The 18,094-nt window shown below is 44.1% G+C and overlaps 1 protein-coding gene across 7 annotated transcripts in view; it reads right to left on the reverse strand.

The window, feature by feature from the left end:
• Positions 1–18,094, reverse strand: part of LOC147423917 (uncharacterized) — a 144,275-nt gene that overhangs the window by 63,937 nt on the left and 62,244 nt on the right. For all 7 annotated transcript variants that reach the window (XR_015186542.1, XM_086501085.1, XM_086501084.1 and 4 more), the window contains exon 5: positions 9,956–10,087. Coding sequence is in view for 6 of the 7 variants with exons in the window: in XM_086501085.1 (XP_086357211.1) it covers positions 9,956–10,087 (132 nt within the window). In the remaining variant the exon portion in view is untranslated. The remainder of the gene's footprint in view (positions 1–9,955; positions 10,088–18,094) is intronic.

Genomic DNA, 18,094 nt, shown 5'->3' on the forward strand with positions numbered 1-18,094 from the left:
TGAAGTACTTGGTTGGATAAGACCCTTTTCCAGAAGGTCTTTCACTTGGTTCATAATCTCTTCATTCTGGGCTCGGCTAACACGGTAAGGTGGCCGGTTCGGTGGTGTGCTTCCACGAATCAGATCAATGGTGTGATCCTCAAGAATATGATCGATCCTTGGAATCGGAAATCTGTTCTTGATGGTGATTTTATTGAGAGCTCTGTAATCAATGCACATTCTCCAAGATCCGTTTTTCCATTATACCAACAACACTCGAGAGCAGTAGGATGAAGTACTTGGTTGGATAAGACCCTTTTCCAGAAGGTCTTTCACTTGGTTCATAATCTCTTCATTCTGGGCTCGGCTAACACGGTAAGGTGGCCGGTTCGGTGGTGTGCTTCCACGAATCAGATCAATGGTGTGATCCTCAAGACGAGATGGTGGCAACTCGCCTGGCAGGCCCTCAGAGAAACAATCAGCATGTTTGTGGAGAAAATCTTGGTGTTCTTTATCAAGTTCAGACATGTTCGTTCTGTGTTCATCATTTAACTCTTTCAAGTAGATCAAGTAAACAAAGAGACTAGATTTCATTAATTTCGAAATGACCGAACCGATACAATAGGGACGGACTCACCCTTCAATTTTACATCAAGTACAATTTTTTGGCCCATTTCGTTCGTCAAAGTTGCTTTCTTTGCTCGATAATAGACCACAACGTTGTTCTTATGGTACCAAGGGACTCCTAGGAGGACATCACAACCTTCCAAGGGCATTATGTAAAAGTCCTCATACCCTAAATACCCCTGACAATGCAACCGAAGTTTGCCAATGACAGATGTAATGGCTATGTCTTGTCCGAGTGCCGCTAGAACTGCCTCTGCTGGTGGTCCCATCCTGCCGGGTGTAATCTCGAATTCAAGTGAAATGAAGTTGGCCTTGACTCCTCCATCGAAGAAAATCAGGGCTTCTTGGTCTTTCACTTTGCCCCAAGCTCGGCAAAGTTTTGTACTTTCATCAATCAGGCTTGGGTCAGTACCCATACAATCTGGTACTAGTCTTGCTTGCATGTTGCCTTTTCTGGCACATTCCTCTGCTGCTCTTGAACTCTCTGGCCTGTCTTCAGTTTGTTCTTGCTGTGCCTTTTTGGCGCACTTTGCGGAGATGTGCCCATGTTTCGAAGAGTGAGCCGGGGTCGTGTATCCTTATCTTTCTTTTCTTTGGAAATGTTTCTCTTTCTACTTGCATTATTGGAGGTTTGTCGGGTTCTCTGAGCCAAGATCTCATTAGTGGGGTAAGTCAAATTTCCCGAATGTTTCGAGAAACCCAGTTTTGCATGACCCATCAATTCTTGAATAGAATTTGACTTTTGTTCCAAGCAGTAGTCTCGGATCTCTGTAGGGAATCCGCAACAAAACCGTTCAATCTGTTCCTTAAAAGAGACCTTAAACGAAGAGGTTGGTAGAAAAGAGTCCCAAAACCTCTCACAATAAGCGTCCAAAGAATCTCCCTTGGTCATCCAAAGATGGTTCCAAGCGGTTTGTATATCCCGTTCGTACTCGCGGGTCAGCCAAGAAGAAATAAAGAGCCTTTTGAATTTCAACCACTTGACTGGAGCTTCCTTCCTCAGAAGAAGAGTGGACCACCATGTTCGAGCATTGCCTTTAAGAAAAGATGCAACTCTCCTAATCTTGGAGTGTTCTTAGTAGTGCCCTCCAGAGAAGGCTACATCAAACTGCTGAATGAAGGCCAAAGCCCTCGGAGCATCTCGGAATCCAAAAAATGATTTAAATTTTATCGACTGTCCATTTTCTTTGGATTCTTTTGCTTTCTTGCTTTTGTCTTCGAGGAAGTCATATTGGTTGGCTCTGTAGAAATGCTTCTTCTTTGCATAAAACATATGGTCATCCGAGTCCAAACTGTCAGAGGATGACTCCTTTGTAGAAATATCAGAAACTGGGCAGAATATGGGTTTCTTTGCCTTTTTCTTGCCCTTTCCGAAGCTTTGCTTTTTGCCTTTTCTGTCCTCCTCGCTTGAGTCAAAAGAGCTAGAAGATCTGTCAGAAGAAGAGGAAGAAGAAGAACTGGGTAGTCATTCAAAGCGTACAACGTACACGCTTCTTCTGCTTTTTTGCAAATGCAAAAGAAGATTGACGGCCCAAATAACCAGGGTAGTCAGTCCCCTTCTTGCGCTTTTTCACTTGCTTTTTCGGATTGATTGTTCGCGTCCAAAAGGCGACTGATTTGAGTCTGAACCACCTCTTGTAGTTCTTGTTCTGTAAACATCCTCGGAGAAGGAGGTTTCTTCATTGCCAGTTTGATAGGTGGTCTCTAGATTTTTGCCACTGAGTGTGCACTTCTGCGATGGATTGCTGAGACAAAAATTTTGCAAACCGAGGGTCCTTCACAAATTTAATCATCTACTTCGTGCACTTGTCAACCTGCTGTCGACGTTCCATCTTCCTTTGTTAATTCAGTTGAATCTTCTTCGTGATCTCTTCCCACATTAGTAGATGCAGAAGAAGTCGATTGATTCTTGTTGGAATCCATAAATGTCGCGAGAAAAGGATCGGATTTCCCGGTAGAAGAGAAATTGGTCGCGCTTTGATACAACTGTAACAAACTTGGACACCCCAAGTCAAGATTCTACCGCGACACAGCAGAGATTCACTTCAAAACAGTCACAAAAGACAACATGGCCCGACGTAGTTCCGTACCAAGAGGTAATGGCTCCAAAGATTGGCGCCCCTTTTGATATTTATTTTTATATTGATCTGTGTGCAAAGTACAAAGAGCCCGCAGGTGCTCACTCTCAGTCTCTGCGTCCAGATGCGCTGAGGAGACCCTTGGGCTTATTTATTCTTACAAGGGATGCCCAAAAGCAGAGCCCCAAAAAGTTAAACTCAAAAGCTTCTAAAATTAAAGCAATTGATCTCCAAAAGCTGGGAGCGTGATTTGCGGAAATTCGTGTTGTCCGTACAGTCAACGTAAAATGGGGAGGTCCGTACGGTGCCACGTCAGCTAGTCAATGGATTATGCGGGTTTCCGTACACTGCCACGTCAGCCTATCGACGCATTTCACGGGATCAGTAGGATGTGTGTGTCTGGGGGCTTGCCACGTCACCAGTTTGTGACAACATCCTCAACAGAATCTCCCGATGTTGCAAAGATTCCAACACTTTTTGAACACCCCCTCTGATGCCCTAGGTAGGTGGTACCCCTACTCCGACACCAAAAAGTGCAAGAGCCTCTAACTGGCAACCTTCTCAACCCTCTGTTCCGATTGGGGAGTTCTTAGGAACATGGTACAGCCATCTGATCCTGATTTAGTACAACCGCCATTGCCACCACCTCCACACCACCTGGGTACAATGGTTGGAGCCCGTATGGATATCCTTACTATCCATATCTGGGCCTTGTGCCTAACCAAAGGATTTCGAGGATGGCAGCGTGACAATCAAAATTTTTCACCTTTTCTAGAGTGATCGGAAGAAAGCCTTGTAGTCCCTCCAACAATTCGATAACATCTATGCTTTGGGAAACTATACGGAAGAATAAAAAATTTCTCGACTAGTGCAATTTCTTAAAGACAGTGCTATGCAGTGGTGGAGTTCCATCGCGACACAACCGCCTGCTCCAAGGACTTCGCAAGCTTTCAAGACTATTTTTCCAAGAAGTTATAAAACCTCCCTGTTTGAAGTCTAAATCTTGTTAGAATGGGACAACTTGAAATGCTTGCCACGGAGACCATGGAAGACTACAACCAACGGTTTCTCGACGACTACCTTCTATCGTCTTTCTTCAAGTTCATTCCTTTGGAGGACCAATGTGAGTGATATACCATTGGACTACCATCACCTTTACAGGAATACTGTCTGTCTAAACAAGTATCGACAATGCAAGAGCTTGTGGACCATGCAATCATCGACTACAAGCTTATGAAAGGGAAACTCGCGTTTACTTCAAAAGAAAACTCCAGCAAAAACAAGAACTCTCGGCAACAACAAACAAACCCCCAGGAACCTTGTGACAGTCAACCTCAAAGGCCTTATTTGACATAACGCCAACGAGAAACCCTTTTACAAGAAGGCTGATGCCTTGAATGTTTTCAGACAGGGCATACGTACAATACTCGTTCTCAGAGAGCAAAGAAATCCTCAAAGCAACCTCCAACTTCGAGAGCAGATAGACCTGCAAGACCACCTCCGGCTAAGAGATGCCATATGGGCTTGTACCTCATATTTATGGCATTAATTTCAATAGTTCAATGAATTGTGCAGAGCTTATGGAAAAATCAACAGCTTGAAAGCCCTAATTTTCTTTGATCCGGGAGCTACCGAGAATTTCATCCATCCCGACTTCCTCAAGCAGATGGATTTTGACTATGATTCATAGGGTGGAGAACTAGAGGCCAAGCTATACATTGGGCAAACTCAGAAGGTGTTACCCTCATTCGTGCTCTCCCGATGACCATCCAAGTATACCAAGGAAAAGCAGATTTCCACATCATGAAGTTGGGCAATTGCGACGCTCTCTTGTGCATGTCTTGGCACAACAAGACTGACGGGACACTCTAGATCCGGAACCGAACGATCACCTTGATACAGAAGAACAAGCCAATCATCCTCAAAGTTCGATTGTCCGAACAAAACCCTGAATGAACTTTCTGGTTGCTTTGTACCTTTTGAACTTTGTTTGAGAAAGTATTGTTTGAATTTGTTTGAAAACGATTGTATCTGGTTTTAACTTGTCTTAGTGCCAATTTGAGAATTGTTTGACTCTGGTATTAATACTGGTTTCAATGATTTATGATTTACACTCGGGCGGAGTACTGAAGAGAAGAATTGATGTTTGAAACCTCGGAACGACGCAGACTGGGTGTCCGAGGAGCGTTTCGTTGTATGCTGGAAAACCTCGGAATGATGCAAACCTAGTGTCTGGGGAGCGTTTCATTGTATGCTGGCAAAACCCCTGAACGTGCAAATCGGGTGTCTAGGGAGCGTTTAATTGTATGCATGAAACCTCTGAGCGATGTAGACTGCGGTCTGGGGAGTGTTTGATTGTATCAGTACTCTAAGCTCATGGCTTGGACCTTTTTAGGTTATTTGTGGGGAGAGTGAGGAGGTAGTCGTTGGAGTAGATTCATGCCTAAGACCACTGTCTAGGAGAAGTGCTCGCCGGCGCTATTCATTGTGTCTTGTATCATTCATATGTAAGGATTTGCGTTGCATTGTGATGTGTCAACCACTCAATATTCCTATTTGGGTGAGATTGCTTGGGTATGTAATTTTAGTGCATCAAGACACTTGCTATAGATCAACGCGGTCTAGGTGTGATGGCTAATTTTGATACGCCAAAATATAAAGAGCTCCGAATGGAATGAGAAAAACTGATAAACCCTCGCGATGACCCTCAAATATTTTTGAGCTAACTTGAGTTGTTTTGCAGATACACTGTAATTGCGGATGATTACTCTTCTTTCACTGAAGACCCGACGGGTTAGGGCTTCCCGAGCCTAGCACTAGCCAAACTGCAGATCTCGGACAAGGGGCCTAAACCCTAGTAGTAGCAAAAGAAGAAGAAGTCTTATAAAACTTACACATCCTCGCAGAGTGGCCCAATTTATAAAGAAGGGCTAGGATTCAAAATTTTAACCCCCAGACAACTTATGGGACCCCATTTGACGGGGCCTAAAATAAAGCAAACACGCGCGCGCGCGAACACACACACTTTTTTTGTAAATCAATTTGATTTAACTAACTGTGGGAAACCTCAAAGAGAGGAAAACCCACCAAAAAGATGTACAAGGAAAGGAACACAGGAGTGTTCGGCTGTCTAAAATATCTAAAAGCATTCATAAGAAAGCTGATGCATCTCTGACGTGATATCACCAACTTCCAAGGCAAACCGCAAAGACTGCCGAAGGGAAATCTTGAAGAAAGGTAGTGGATCCGTATGAATGCGATGGAACATATAGCCATTACGCTGTCGCCACAGGCTCCAGTATGCCCAAAACCTGACCCACATGAAGAAGGCTGCAAAGCACTGCAACGCCGGCGAGAAGATACCAAAAATCCAAAACCGCTTATGGAAGACCGTCGTGGGAAAACGTAGCCGCAGACAAGCAGAAACCCGACGAAGGAATTCTCGAGTGACACAGCAATCCCACAAGAGGTGACAAACATCCTCGTCGGCAGACAAGCAACGGACACATGATGAAGAGCGGATACGGCCCCTCTGAAGAAAGGTACCCACTGGGAGCACACCAAGCAAACACCGCCAAAGAAACAAACGCTCTTTCAACGGCAAACGACTTTCCCATGTTGCAGATATAATCCTACGCCACCAAATATCTGATTTATGCATGTGCCAAATAGCGTTGCAATGATCAGCAATCCAGGGACGAGGCAGAAGAAGAGCATACGCCCGGCCAGCAGAAATATCTTGAAATGGCATTTCCCCAAGCTTCCAATCAGACATGCGATCACCATCAGCCAAAGGTGAAACTGGTAAGAAACTTGTCAACATTTGCTGTAATTCTCTCCAAAATTGGCGATAGTGCATGCCCAATCCAAAGCGACGAGCGGCAAATGGAAACTCGAAAGTGAAACCAGCTGCGTCCACCACATCCTCAACCACTCGAATGCCACGGCAAGAAAGGAAATATGCCAGGCGAGGCGAGCGGTCGAGCGCGCGCGCGCGCGTGTGTGTGTGTGTGTGTGTGTGTGCGCGTGCGCGCGCCAAACTCATTGGAGTCGCGCGTGCGCGCGCGGACACACACACACACACACACACACACACACACGACTTGGCGTAAAGACTGATGATGTGGCAGTAGTACGCACGGCCGGAAATCATGCTAGCTGATGACGTAGCATGTTGTATGGATAGTTCCACGTTTTGCGCTAATGCTTGCTGACACGGCAGTTATATGAATTCCTGAAATTACGCTGACAGCTTTTGGGGATAAGATGCTTTTAGTCATGTAAGCTTTTGATGTAATTGCTTTTGGATGGCCAAGAGCCTTTAAATACGGACTGTGAGCTCTTTCTCTGGCCTTCTACCGCGTGTAGGTGTAGAGCATAGCCACAGGTGATGTATTGAGTTGAAGCAGTATAAAGAAATACTGAAAGGGGCACTAGGGTTTGGGGCCAGAGCTCTCTTGGGGTGGAACTCCGCCACTCCGCGCCTCGTGTGTTGTGCATCTCTTTCAATTAATTGTTTGAAGTGCTTAAAGATTGTTCCATTTGTTCTTTTCCGTAGGCACGTGGTGCCCTTCCATTATAGTTGCTACCCCCTCATACTGCAAATGTGACCTCAGAAAGTGTTGAAGCCAAGTGATGGCCCCCAAAGCCACAAGACCATGATGCAGACCAGTAATACAACTCCACAAACAAAATGAGCACATGGGAAGACCCAAAAGCAACCTCCCAAAGACTCATCATTCAACAAGGTGCAGTGATGACAAGTCAGATCGTGGCCAGAATTGGAAGCCCAAGTGCCAACAAGAAGACCCGCATGTGCTAGCATCCACCTGAAATACGATTTGCTTGCTAATCTTTGTCCCAAATGCATGACCAAAACTGCAAGAGGAAAGCATGGGAGATCTTCTGCTTGAGCCAATGCTGCATACAGCGAGGGTGGTGCAAAACAGGGACATGTCTGAGTAAGATGGTCTTGCCAATACGCACTGTGTACTCAAAAAAAGAAACAGTATCCTCAGGTGTCTGACAAGATCACAACCACTCTCCCAGATCCCAGCCCAATTGTGACAATGGTCAACCCTCACATATTCAAAGGTGCCAAGAAGGGGTCTCCTCTCTATGAGAAGCCTGAAATCTAGAAGTAGGCAGCGGACTAGAAAGCATGTCATAAATAACATGCCACGGGGAGCAATAATGCATAGCACAGACAAATAGCATGCTCATTGATGTCGACTATATCATCCACAAAGAGCACAATCTTTGGGAACAAATAATAAGCTTGTCTCGCATCAATGATAGCCAAAGGTATCTGGAAAGAGGGACTGTACTTCCAATTTTGTACGAGAAGAAACACATATCAAAGAGGCCAAAGAACAAATTCTAAGAAAAGTAGCTCCAATGTCCAAAAGCGTGTGTATCCACTGCCCGACACTTGAGCTGACGATACCTTGTTGATGCCCTTACTGATCGTTTCCTATTTTTTGTCATAGAAACAGGGGAATGGGGAACGGGAGCCTAGGAACAAGGAACAGCTGTTCTGGAATGGGACATTCCAGAATGGAAGGGGACGAACGGCTGACTGGCAGATCACAAGGGACACTGTTCGGAAGCTTTGGGGCCACTTTCGAAGGCCCCCATAGCCTACAAAAGGAGGCCTCGTTATTGCTCAAACCTCAACCTTCATTGTTCAAAGCTTCAAGCTCCTCATTGCTCAAGCCTCAACCTTCATTGTTCAAGGCTTCAAGCTCTATGGGACATATGTGTAGCTCAAAAAAGATTTTCAATTTTACCGTTTCGGGCTGTCCTGACCTTGACCCCGTTCCCCTTCCCCATACCATGTTTCCATGTTTTTTGTAGCAATACCATTGTTACGAGTACTAAGACCTCCTTCAAAGGCTAGAGTGGCCAAAGTGGGCAAGTAAATATTAGGTTTAACACTAGGTTTGTGTTTGAGCCACAATAGTGGCTTGGCACCTCATTCTATGAAATTGGCTCTGAAATTGACTATTTTGCAAGAAACCATGAGCATAGGATGTCATTGATGTCCTATCACATAGAGAAACACTTTGGTATACCAGTTATCGCAAAAATGTGAGAGATAAAAAAATTAATAATTTTCTAAAAAATATTTGCATCATACTCTACAAAGCAATCTAGATGGGGTTGGTTAACAGCATCCCCAAAGGACACAAGAGACTAGGTGTTCTGATTAATTCTAATTGAGGATGTACATCTTTCACCATATTGGCCATGGATATTATCAGTGGGATACCTTAAGGTAAGGGAAAACCAAGAATGAAGTTAATGTACAAAGAATAGGCCACAATTCAAATCCAAAGAGGGCAGAAATGTCATGCAGCTAGAAACAGTCAAATAACATTTCAAGTGCAGTGAAGTGCAGCTTTTCCAGTTCTTGCAAAATAAACCTGGAATATTTCTCGGCCCAGAAAGGTGTCAACTTGATTGCTATTGTTGATGTGGCAGCAGCAATTGTATATCATTCCCAATTGCTAAATCTTGGTTCAGTTAGGGCAATCATTATAAATCAACCTGGCAAAAAAATCTTCAGACAATTGTGCCAATTCCTTCTTTTGACTCTCAAGAGAGATTGGCTGATTTGTATGTTTGTAACATTCCTATGGTTCATATCAAAGAGCTATATGCCAAACCTGCAACCTCCTCCTTGATATCAGAAGTATGTGATGCACCCTGACATCTGAAAAAATCTTCTCTTTGGTGGCGGCCATGTCTTTCCAATTATGTAAAAGCCATCTCCCTCTCAAGGACTGGCTGTTTCTCTAGAGCTGTCTTGGTTGGAGTACATCCTGTTGAAAGTTGGCTTCATTACCGGCAAAATTTCTGATGAGCAACGTAGTTATCAGAAGAAAATGCTGTTCGTCAAAGTCTTGCCAACACTCGCAGGATCTATTTTTGCATCTTATTCAATACCTGCGTGCGGGATTCATTCTCTCGGATTAGGAAAATGCTCCTTCTTGTTTAAGATTCTATTGCACCCCTCCATTTCATTAAAAGGGTTCGCTATTGGGGCCTTATGGTCTGTTTGGGATTTTGAGTTTTGAGAACAGTTTGTGCGCATACAGACACACTCGTTTACCTTCGTACATCCACTAATATACAGTTCTTGTAGTCAACTTGACATCTATGACCTCTACTTCAGAGATATTTTCATCTGCATGACCTTGGTACACTCAAAAACAGTCAGGAAACACAGCCCGTCAATAAAAAATCAGTAAATTAGCATATACAATGACCTGAGACGAGCACAGATCCATATCAATTACAGCTCTCCACATGGTCCTTCCATTGTCTCGTGGTGGGATATTGCCAAATATAGCTGTTCTCACAGCTGAGCGTATCCCGTCAGCACCGATTACCAAAGGGGCCTGCCAATAATTTGAAATGATTAGATAATGCAAAATGTAATCTACAAAAAATAAATAAGACCTATGACAGATTCGGTGTCCAAACGAATCCCAAAAGGGTCATGCCAATGAACCCACAAACATCACTATCAAAGCGCAAAGTATCTGAGCAGTCTTTCGGGAATCCAGCATGTCAAAAGAGAACAAATGTGTGATGATACCTACATTCAAATCAAGAGAGGACCTACTCGAGGTTGAAACATGAGGCACAAGCCCATTCAAGTTCCAGAGAAGACTCAAGGGATCAAGAGCATCCACCTACATTCGGCTCATGCAGGAGCCCCAACAGGTAAACAAGATCCACATCTTCTGTGGACAACGTTCAACCAAAGAGCAGAGACCCTTTTCAACATCGAAGCTGGTTCAACAAGGGTACAACCCAAAGATCCAAGACAAATTCGCAACCTTGGCTTTGGCAAGTCACCAGATTCAAGTTTGTAAGGAACAAGTCGAAGTTCTTCAAGAATCGACAACCAGATCTGAGCACTCAAGGCTCCATTCAACGAGTGAGTCTATGAGCAAGATAACAAGAATAGAGCAAGACCGGCCATCTTTCTCTCTTCAAGTTACCTTCTTCATCGTCTTGCCCTCAAGTTTGCAAGACTCAACTTGAACATGAAGTTTCACAAGTCACCCGCAGTATGACCAAGTTACAAGGACTCAGCTGGACTATTTCTAAGGACCGTGGTAGTCTCAGGAAAACCTTGGCTTGTATGGAAAAAAGAACTTGGAAGGACTTCATCTATTTGGTCTTAACGGAATGGTGACCGGCGCTCAATAAGTCTAGAAGGAAACGTCTCAACATACCTTACTTCACCCGCAAGTAAGGCTCATGCTCGTTAGGACTTCAAGTCTACAAGAGCACCCAAGCACGTGCTTCCAGAAAAGTTTGACCAACAACTCTTTTGGAGCTTGTGCGCGGCTCGGCAATTAAGCCCTTCGAGCAGTTTTTCAGCATAGAAGTGTGAAGATTAGGAATCAAACTTAGTATCAAAGTTGATATTCGTCACCATTTCGAAATGTGTATCAAACAGAAAATGCTCCATCAACTTACAAAGAAGTGAGTCGAATTCAATCGATTTGATCTCCCAGAAGACAAGTGTTGCATTGTCGAATAAATCCTGGGTAATACTATGAATACACAAGTTCCTTGGCATGGATCAAGGCAACATGCGATCTACGCCATTCAATGTAAATTCTTCCTATGCAACCTCCCTAAGGTGCGAAGTTACGTGTCACGAGACTGTGACAAACACGTGGTTTCCTTTTGTTAATTTTTATTTAATTTTTGGGACCCTCTTTTTGAAATCACAAATGCCCGAACATTGCATGGCCAGTGTGAAACGGACATTGGACAAGAGGTTCACCCGTTGTAGTTAAGGCCAGGCAACCACGAGATGGTTGGGCCGATCGGCACTGAAATCTCACCAGTAGAAAAGCGGCGAGGCTCGGTTTTAGTCTTTCAGGCCCCTCGATAGGACTTTATAAGTTGGTAGGAGTTACGAATTAAACCAAAATGGGTAAAGTGGACACTTGGCAGGTCTCGATGCTCCAGAAGGACACCTCACTTGCAAGGGGGCGCCCAAATCGATTTGAGGCTGATCTAGGCTGTTTTTGAGGTCATTGTGAATACGTGTGTGAGTAGTGGGTGCACGTGATCAGATTATGTACACTTGTGGGGATTCTATGCTCGATTGCCGAGGCAAGAGCCTCTTGCACAGGTACCGAATTAGCTAATCATCGATTCAAAGCATGTACAGACGCTATCAAGATGATTTAGAGAGATTTCTCGCGAGAAATCTCATCTAAATCAAAGGGCAAGTAACCCTATAGGTGCAGGAGCTCGAGAGCTACGATGAGGAGCGATCAACACACAAATCAGAGCACAAAACAGAGAATTACAGCTTGTTGTAATTTTTGAAGGTTTAGAGTTTTGGTCAATTTTGATGCCTAAATGTCCCAGAGCTTCGGGGAAGCTAGGGAATCATAGACCCTTTTTGTCCATGAACAGGTGTTCAGGACGCCAATTCCTCACGCTATACCAGTTCAGCCAGCCACCTTTGAGCGTCCAAATGTTGGTCTAAATGGACAGAGAACTACCTTCTAGGCTATGCATCAGGTATTTCCACCACCTATAGTACATCCTGGTGCAGTTGGTCCAAGATCGTCAAACAATGTAGTTGGTCGGTGTGACTCCCTGACTTGCATCTGGTTCTAACATCACCATTTGTATTTGCATCAAATGTTGCATGGGTTCCTCTTTGACCACCTAGTCTCATGGTATCAAATAATCTATTTCTTGGCGTATGGTGGTGAAACATCTCATTGTGCATACTCAGGGATCTAATAATGCTTATTTTCTTTGATCCATGTGCAAAGGCAAACTTCATCTCACCGGAATTGGCTATCATGTTGGTCATAAGAGCTGAGCGATGGGGTACATGACTGAGGCAGGTTTGGCATGTCCTGGCCATTCACAGTCTGTAATGCCCATTATTGAAAGTTGCGACTACATATCAAGTCCTAGGTGGATACAGAAGAGTTTTATATTATGCCATTAAAAGACTGCGATGTTTTGTTGGAAATCCAATGGATGTTTCATGTACATGGAGTGCTAGATGCTTTTTAACAAAAAGGTAGCTGTGCAACATAGGGGCAAGACTCATATCTTGGATGTAAAGCTGAAAGGAGAGTCTATCCCTATTGTATCATCTTCTGCTATCACTTCTGTAATTAAAAATCATCTTTCTACGTATTTGATTTTTGCACGTGATGTTTCACATAATTGTCAGTCAAATTTATCTTTGTTAGATAAAGAAAGATCAATTTTTTTGCAAGAGTTAAGCATCTATTTTTCTGATTCATTACCATCTCAGTTAACGCTGGAGAGGCCTAAGGATCATGCGATAGATTTGGTGCCAGGTTGTAGCCCACCAAATAGGCCTCCGTACCTGATTAGTGCGGCCCAACAGAAAGAAGTTATGAGCCAAGTAGAGGAGCTGTTAGAAAAAGGGTTGATTCAACCTAGCTCTTCACCCTTTTGCTCTCCACTGTGCAAAAGAGAGATGGCTCTTAACGCATGTGTATTGATTACTGTGCGTTGAATAAGAATGACATCAAGAACAGATTTCTTATTCCAAGGATTGATGATATTCTTGATCGCTTAGAGGGTGCAACAATTTTCAAGAGGATAGATCTTAAGAGTGGATACCATCAAATTCGTATTAGGCAAGAGGATGTCCACAAGACTGCGTTTAGAACAACATGAGTTTTTAGCGATACCCTTTGGTCTTACAAATGCTCCTGCTATGTTCAATAGGATGATGGATCGGATTTTCCGTCCACATCAAAAGTTTGTTGGCAACGGACGGTAATGCATTCCCAACCCAAAAATATGAGCAACAAAGGGAAACCGAAAAGTGTACCCTGAGTCATCCACGACATCACCAACAACTCACAAGCCAGAACTGGAGAGGAAGTATGCCTGGCGAGGCGAGCGGTCAACCAAAGTAAGAGAGAATACCCAACTCCAATGGGGACTTTCTAATTGAAGTGAATTCCTTTCGTGCTGCTGTCGACCAAACCTTGATAAATGCACTGTAACTTCCCTCCAATCAGAAATTAAACTCGAGGTGATAGGACATCTAGGAACATGCCCTTCCATCCTGCCAAACACAACCTCCCAAAAAGCTGGCTGCCAATGACCAAAGGAGGAAGTAACAACATGCTGACACAAACAAGCAAGCATAAGAGCCCATGGCTGAATTTGTTGAACGAGAGTCGGCAACAACATAGCTTTCCGGGTAAGAACATGCTGACACAACATGCTAACACAAACAAGCAAGCATAAGAGCCCATGGCTGAATTTGTTGCACGAGAGTCGGCAACAACATAGCTTTCAGGGTAAGAACATGCCGACGCAAATCCAGAATATTAAGACCACCAAACCGCTTTGGAGTGCAAAGTTTCCCCATCGACATCAGACGCATGCCTTTTTTGTGAGCATGAGTGCGCCACAAATGGGACAGAATCACTTACATGAATGAAGTGAAACAATGTCGGGGCCAGTACAACAACGGCAAATAGAACTGAACATAAGCCATCATGATACTCTGAGCAATTTGTAGCCGAACATGCAGAGGCCATGTGGACAATTTCCAATAGTGCAATTTGACATTCAAACATTGCACAACCCATTCCACTTTTAACATTCCATCCAATTGGATACCCCAAATACCTCACAATCACAGTCGGAGGAACGATCTCTCCTGGCCACAACAAATCATGCCACTCACAAGAATTCAGCGGCATAAGCTTCAATTTACGAAAATTGACTCGAAGACCTGCCGCTAGTGAAAACAACTCCAAAGCATCCATAATCATTCAAACGTTAGCCTGGCAATTATGGGGCATGAACAATGAGTCGTCAACGTAGGCCTGCCCAATGAAGTTGCGACCCGACGGTAACTGCAGGCCATGAAGACAACCAACAGAAGTCAAATGATCCAGATACATCAACAAAGGATGAGTGGCACTAGCATACAACATAGCACTAAGGGGACATCCCTGTCTAACTGAGCAACTAGAGGCCAGGAGTCTGTCAGCTCACCAAGGATCCGCATTTACAGATGGAACATAATTACGAGAGAAAAGAGGAGTGCGAATCTTCACCGTCTTTTTGGGCGGCACCCAAGCACCAAAATCACTTTTTACCCTTCACAACATTACCATTCCCCGGAGCTGTAGACTGCGAAGACTTTGCTTTTCCCTTTTCCACATTAGAAGGTACATTAACTCCCAGGAGGCTTCACAGACAAAATCCCAATGTAAAAGATGACTTTCCCAACACAAACGTGCACTTTCCCAAACCTGGCGAGAATCTGGAGCACGCTGAATTCTCTATTTTTCTGCCCCGAAAATGCACCCAATCACCTGCAGAGTGATCCCAACGCTTTCCCAATGGTCTTGGGGGTATTAGGGATCAATTAGGGTCAAAACCCTAAACCTGCAAAAATACACAGCATGCTGTATTTTTCTGTTTTGGGCTCTGTTTCGTGTGCCGGTCGCAACCCTCGTACTCCCGCACCTATAGGGCTACTTGCCCTTTGAATTGGACGAGATTTCTCGCGTGAAATCTCTCCAAATTCACCTGTACCTACAGGGGATTAGCAATTAGCTAATCCAGTACTTGGACAAGAGGCTCTTGCCTCGACATACGCGCATGAACCCACACAATTGTACATACAAATGTAAAGCCCTTGAGCGGGGCATCACGTTTCTGTATTCAAAGGGGGAGAGAGAAGCACGAGACTGGAATCATCGCGCTACATAAGACAGAGGAGAAGGCAAGCTTTCCATTAAAGATGTGAAACTTGCACCCACTACTCATCCACACACTGTAGTCACTTAATGAAGAAGAGACAGCCCTAAATCAGCCTTTTCTCTCAAAATTGGGCGCGCCCCTAGCTGAGTTGGCTTGCAGATGGCCTCTGGTGCCGCCATGTGTCTAGTTAGCCTCTTTTGGTTTGATTCTTCAACGAGGGGCCTAGATGACTTTGAACTGAGCCTAGACACCCTTTTACTGCTCGAATTCTAGTGCCGACTGGCCCGACCATCTCGTGGCGACCTGCCCTTCCCGATTGCACGTGAAACTCACGGTCGTCGGTCGTTTCACACTGGCCACACAATGTCCGGTCATTTGTGACTTCAAAAAGAGGGTCCCAAAATTTAAATAAAAATCAAGGGAAAGAAACCAACAACTAAGGTTAGTGGTTGCCACAGTCTCGTGACAATGCCTATGGCAATAGTATTAGTGTAATATTAATGCAAGATGGTCGGGTAGTAGCCTATGAAAGCAGAATCTTGCAAGGGCCAGAAAAGACTGCAAGTCTATGAGCAAGAGATACTGGCTGAGATTCATGCACTTTCAAGTTGGAAACACTACCTGCTAGGTGTTGATATTATTGTCCAAGCAGATCATTAGACCTTGCAATACAATTTTACTGTCTTAGATCTATGTGTCAGACAATAAGGGAAAGTGAGAACAATATTTACCTTTGCTCGAGTATGCATACAACAATACAAAGCATTTGTCAATAGGCAAGGCACCTTTTAAAATTGTTGAGGGTGGCAAAAAGGTTCCTCCCATTTTACACACAAAAGATAAGATTTTTGAAGCTGATCAATACGTAGAAAATACGAATGAAATGCATAAGAAAATTAAGCTTGCCTTGGAAAAGACTCATGCAAAGCTTAAAAGGGCTCTTGATTGTCACCGACGTGAACTCTTGTTTTCACCTGGTTATTGGATTCTACTACGAGGCAAGATAAAGAAGATGGAGGGCAAGGAACGATCGTTTCCAAAGGTTAATATGCGCTACTATGAGCTTTTCAAGTACTTGACAAGATCAGTAAGTTGCATACAAGCTGAAGTTGCTAGACAACTGGAAGATTCATAATGCGTTTCATGTGAGTCTTCTAAGACCTTTTGTGGGAGATGTGCCGGAAGATATGCCAGATGAAGATCAACCTGAAGTAGAGAAACTTGATGAGATCTTGATACCTGAGCAGATTTTGGCACATAAAGAAAGAAACATTTAGGGAAAGGTTGCAAGACGTTATTTGGTGAAGTTCAAGAACTATCCACCTATGGATGCAAAGTGGATGGAAGAAAGTGAAATGGTAAGAGTCACCAAATGTATTGAAGCCTTACCTTGAAGCCTTTGGTTTACATGTCACGTGACACATCCAACCCTATGTGTCCGTGGACAAGCTACAGCATGATCAAGGTTCAGTCAGTCCAGTCAAGTCTAGATTAGCAGTGATCTGGCACTTTCGTGAGTCTATTCGTAGACCGTGCATGCCCAGCACTGAGTGTAGATGCATATCCTCTAGTTGCACACAACATAATCATCAGTATTCCCTTCATAATCCATCAGATTCAGTTAGGGAAATTTTCCAGTGTATTTAACCTATTTTCCCTATTTTTGGTATTTTCACTTATTATTTTTAAGTGACTTTCCAACAAACGTAGGTAGGGCAATTTTGCTAAGTTAATATATAAGCAAACCTAAGTTAACACAATTGGGCAGATGAGCAAGGAGCACAGCAGGCTTTTTCAAGCAACAGGTACTCCCTCCCTCTCTCAACAAGAACCTCCCTAAGCCATCCTTGGTGAGCCATCCCCATCCAAGACCTAGCGCCATACCTCTCCATCCTTGGCGTTTTTCTCCCCAGAAGTCATCGCCAGCAAGCCTTCTTCTTCACGTTTTTCCCCATAGCAGGCAACCCCAACCCTAGCGTTAGCCATCGCCAGCCAAGCCTGCAAGTGGCAGCGTTTTCAGCCATAAAACGCAGTCCCAGACCTGCTACAGATCAGCGTTTTCAGCCTTCGACAACAGCCACAAAAAACGCAGATTTCCAGCATTCAAAAACGCAGATTCAGCAGCAGATAAAAACGCAGCAGATTCAGCCTAAGTGGTTGTAGATACACCCCCAATTTCAGCCTCGAAAACGCAGCCCAAAACAGTCATTTTCAGCCACCGAAACAGCCCCGAAATTCAGGAGTTAGAAGACCACAGATTTCAGCCCTAAGGTCGTCGTCGTCATCACCGTCGTCGTCATCGGCATAGTCCAAGTTGCATCAATCCATTGCATCGTCATTGTACCACTTTGTGCAATCATAAGTAGACCACTCTCGCCGACGAGAGTGGGGCCTTCGGAGAAGGGTTTTACAACCTCTCGGGTGTCGTATCTCTTCTCTCTCCTTCTCTCAATCTCATACACTTGCACGCACAATATCCACTCACTTTGTTCGTGATCATAGCACTCTCCATAAAGACGGAAGGCTCTCTCCTTCCCTAAGAACTAAAAGGAACCTTGAGCAAATATAGATCACTAATCTTGAGAAAATACAACATTCATTCCGGTGCACCTTACATTACAACCCACATTTTTCCCAACTCAAAT

The sequence above is a fragment of the Adiantum capillus-veneris genome, chromosome 26, assembly GCF_014529385.1.
Source record: "Adiantum capillus-veneris isolate H3 chromosome 26, ASM1452938v2, whole genome shotgun sequence".
Classification (NCBI taxonomy): Eukaryota; Viridiplantae; Streptophyta; class Polypodiopsida; order Polypodiales; family Pteridaceae; genus Adiantum; species Adiantum capillus-veneris.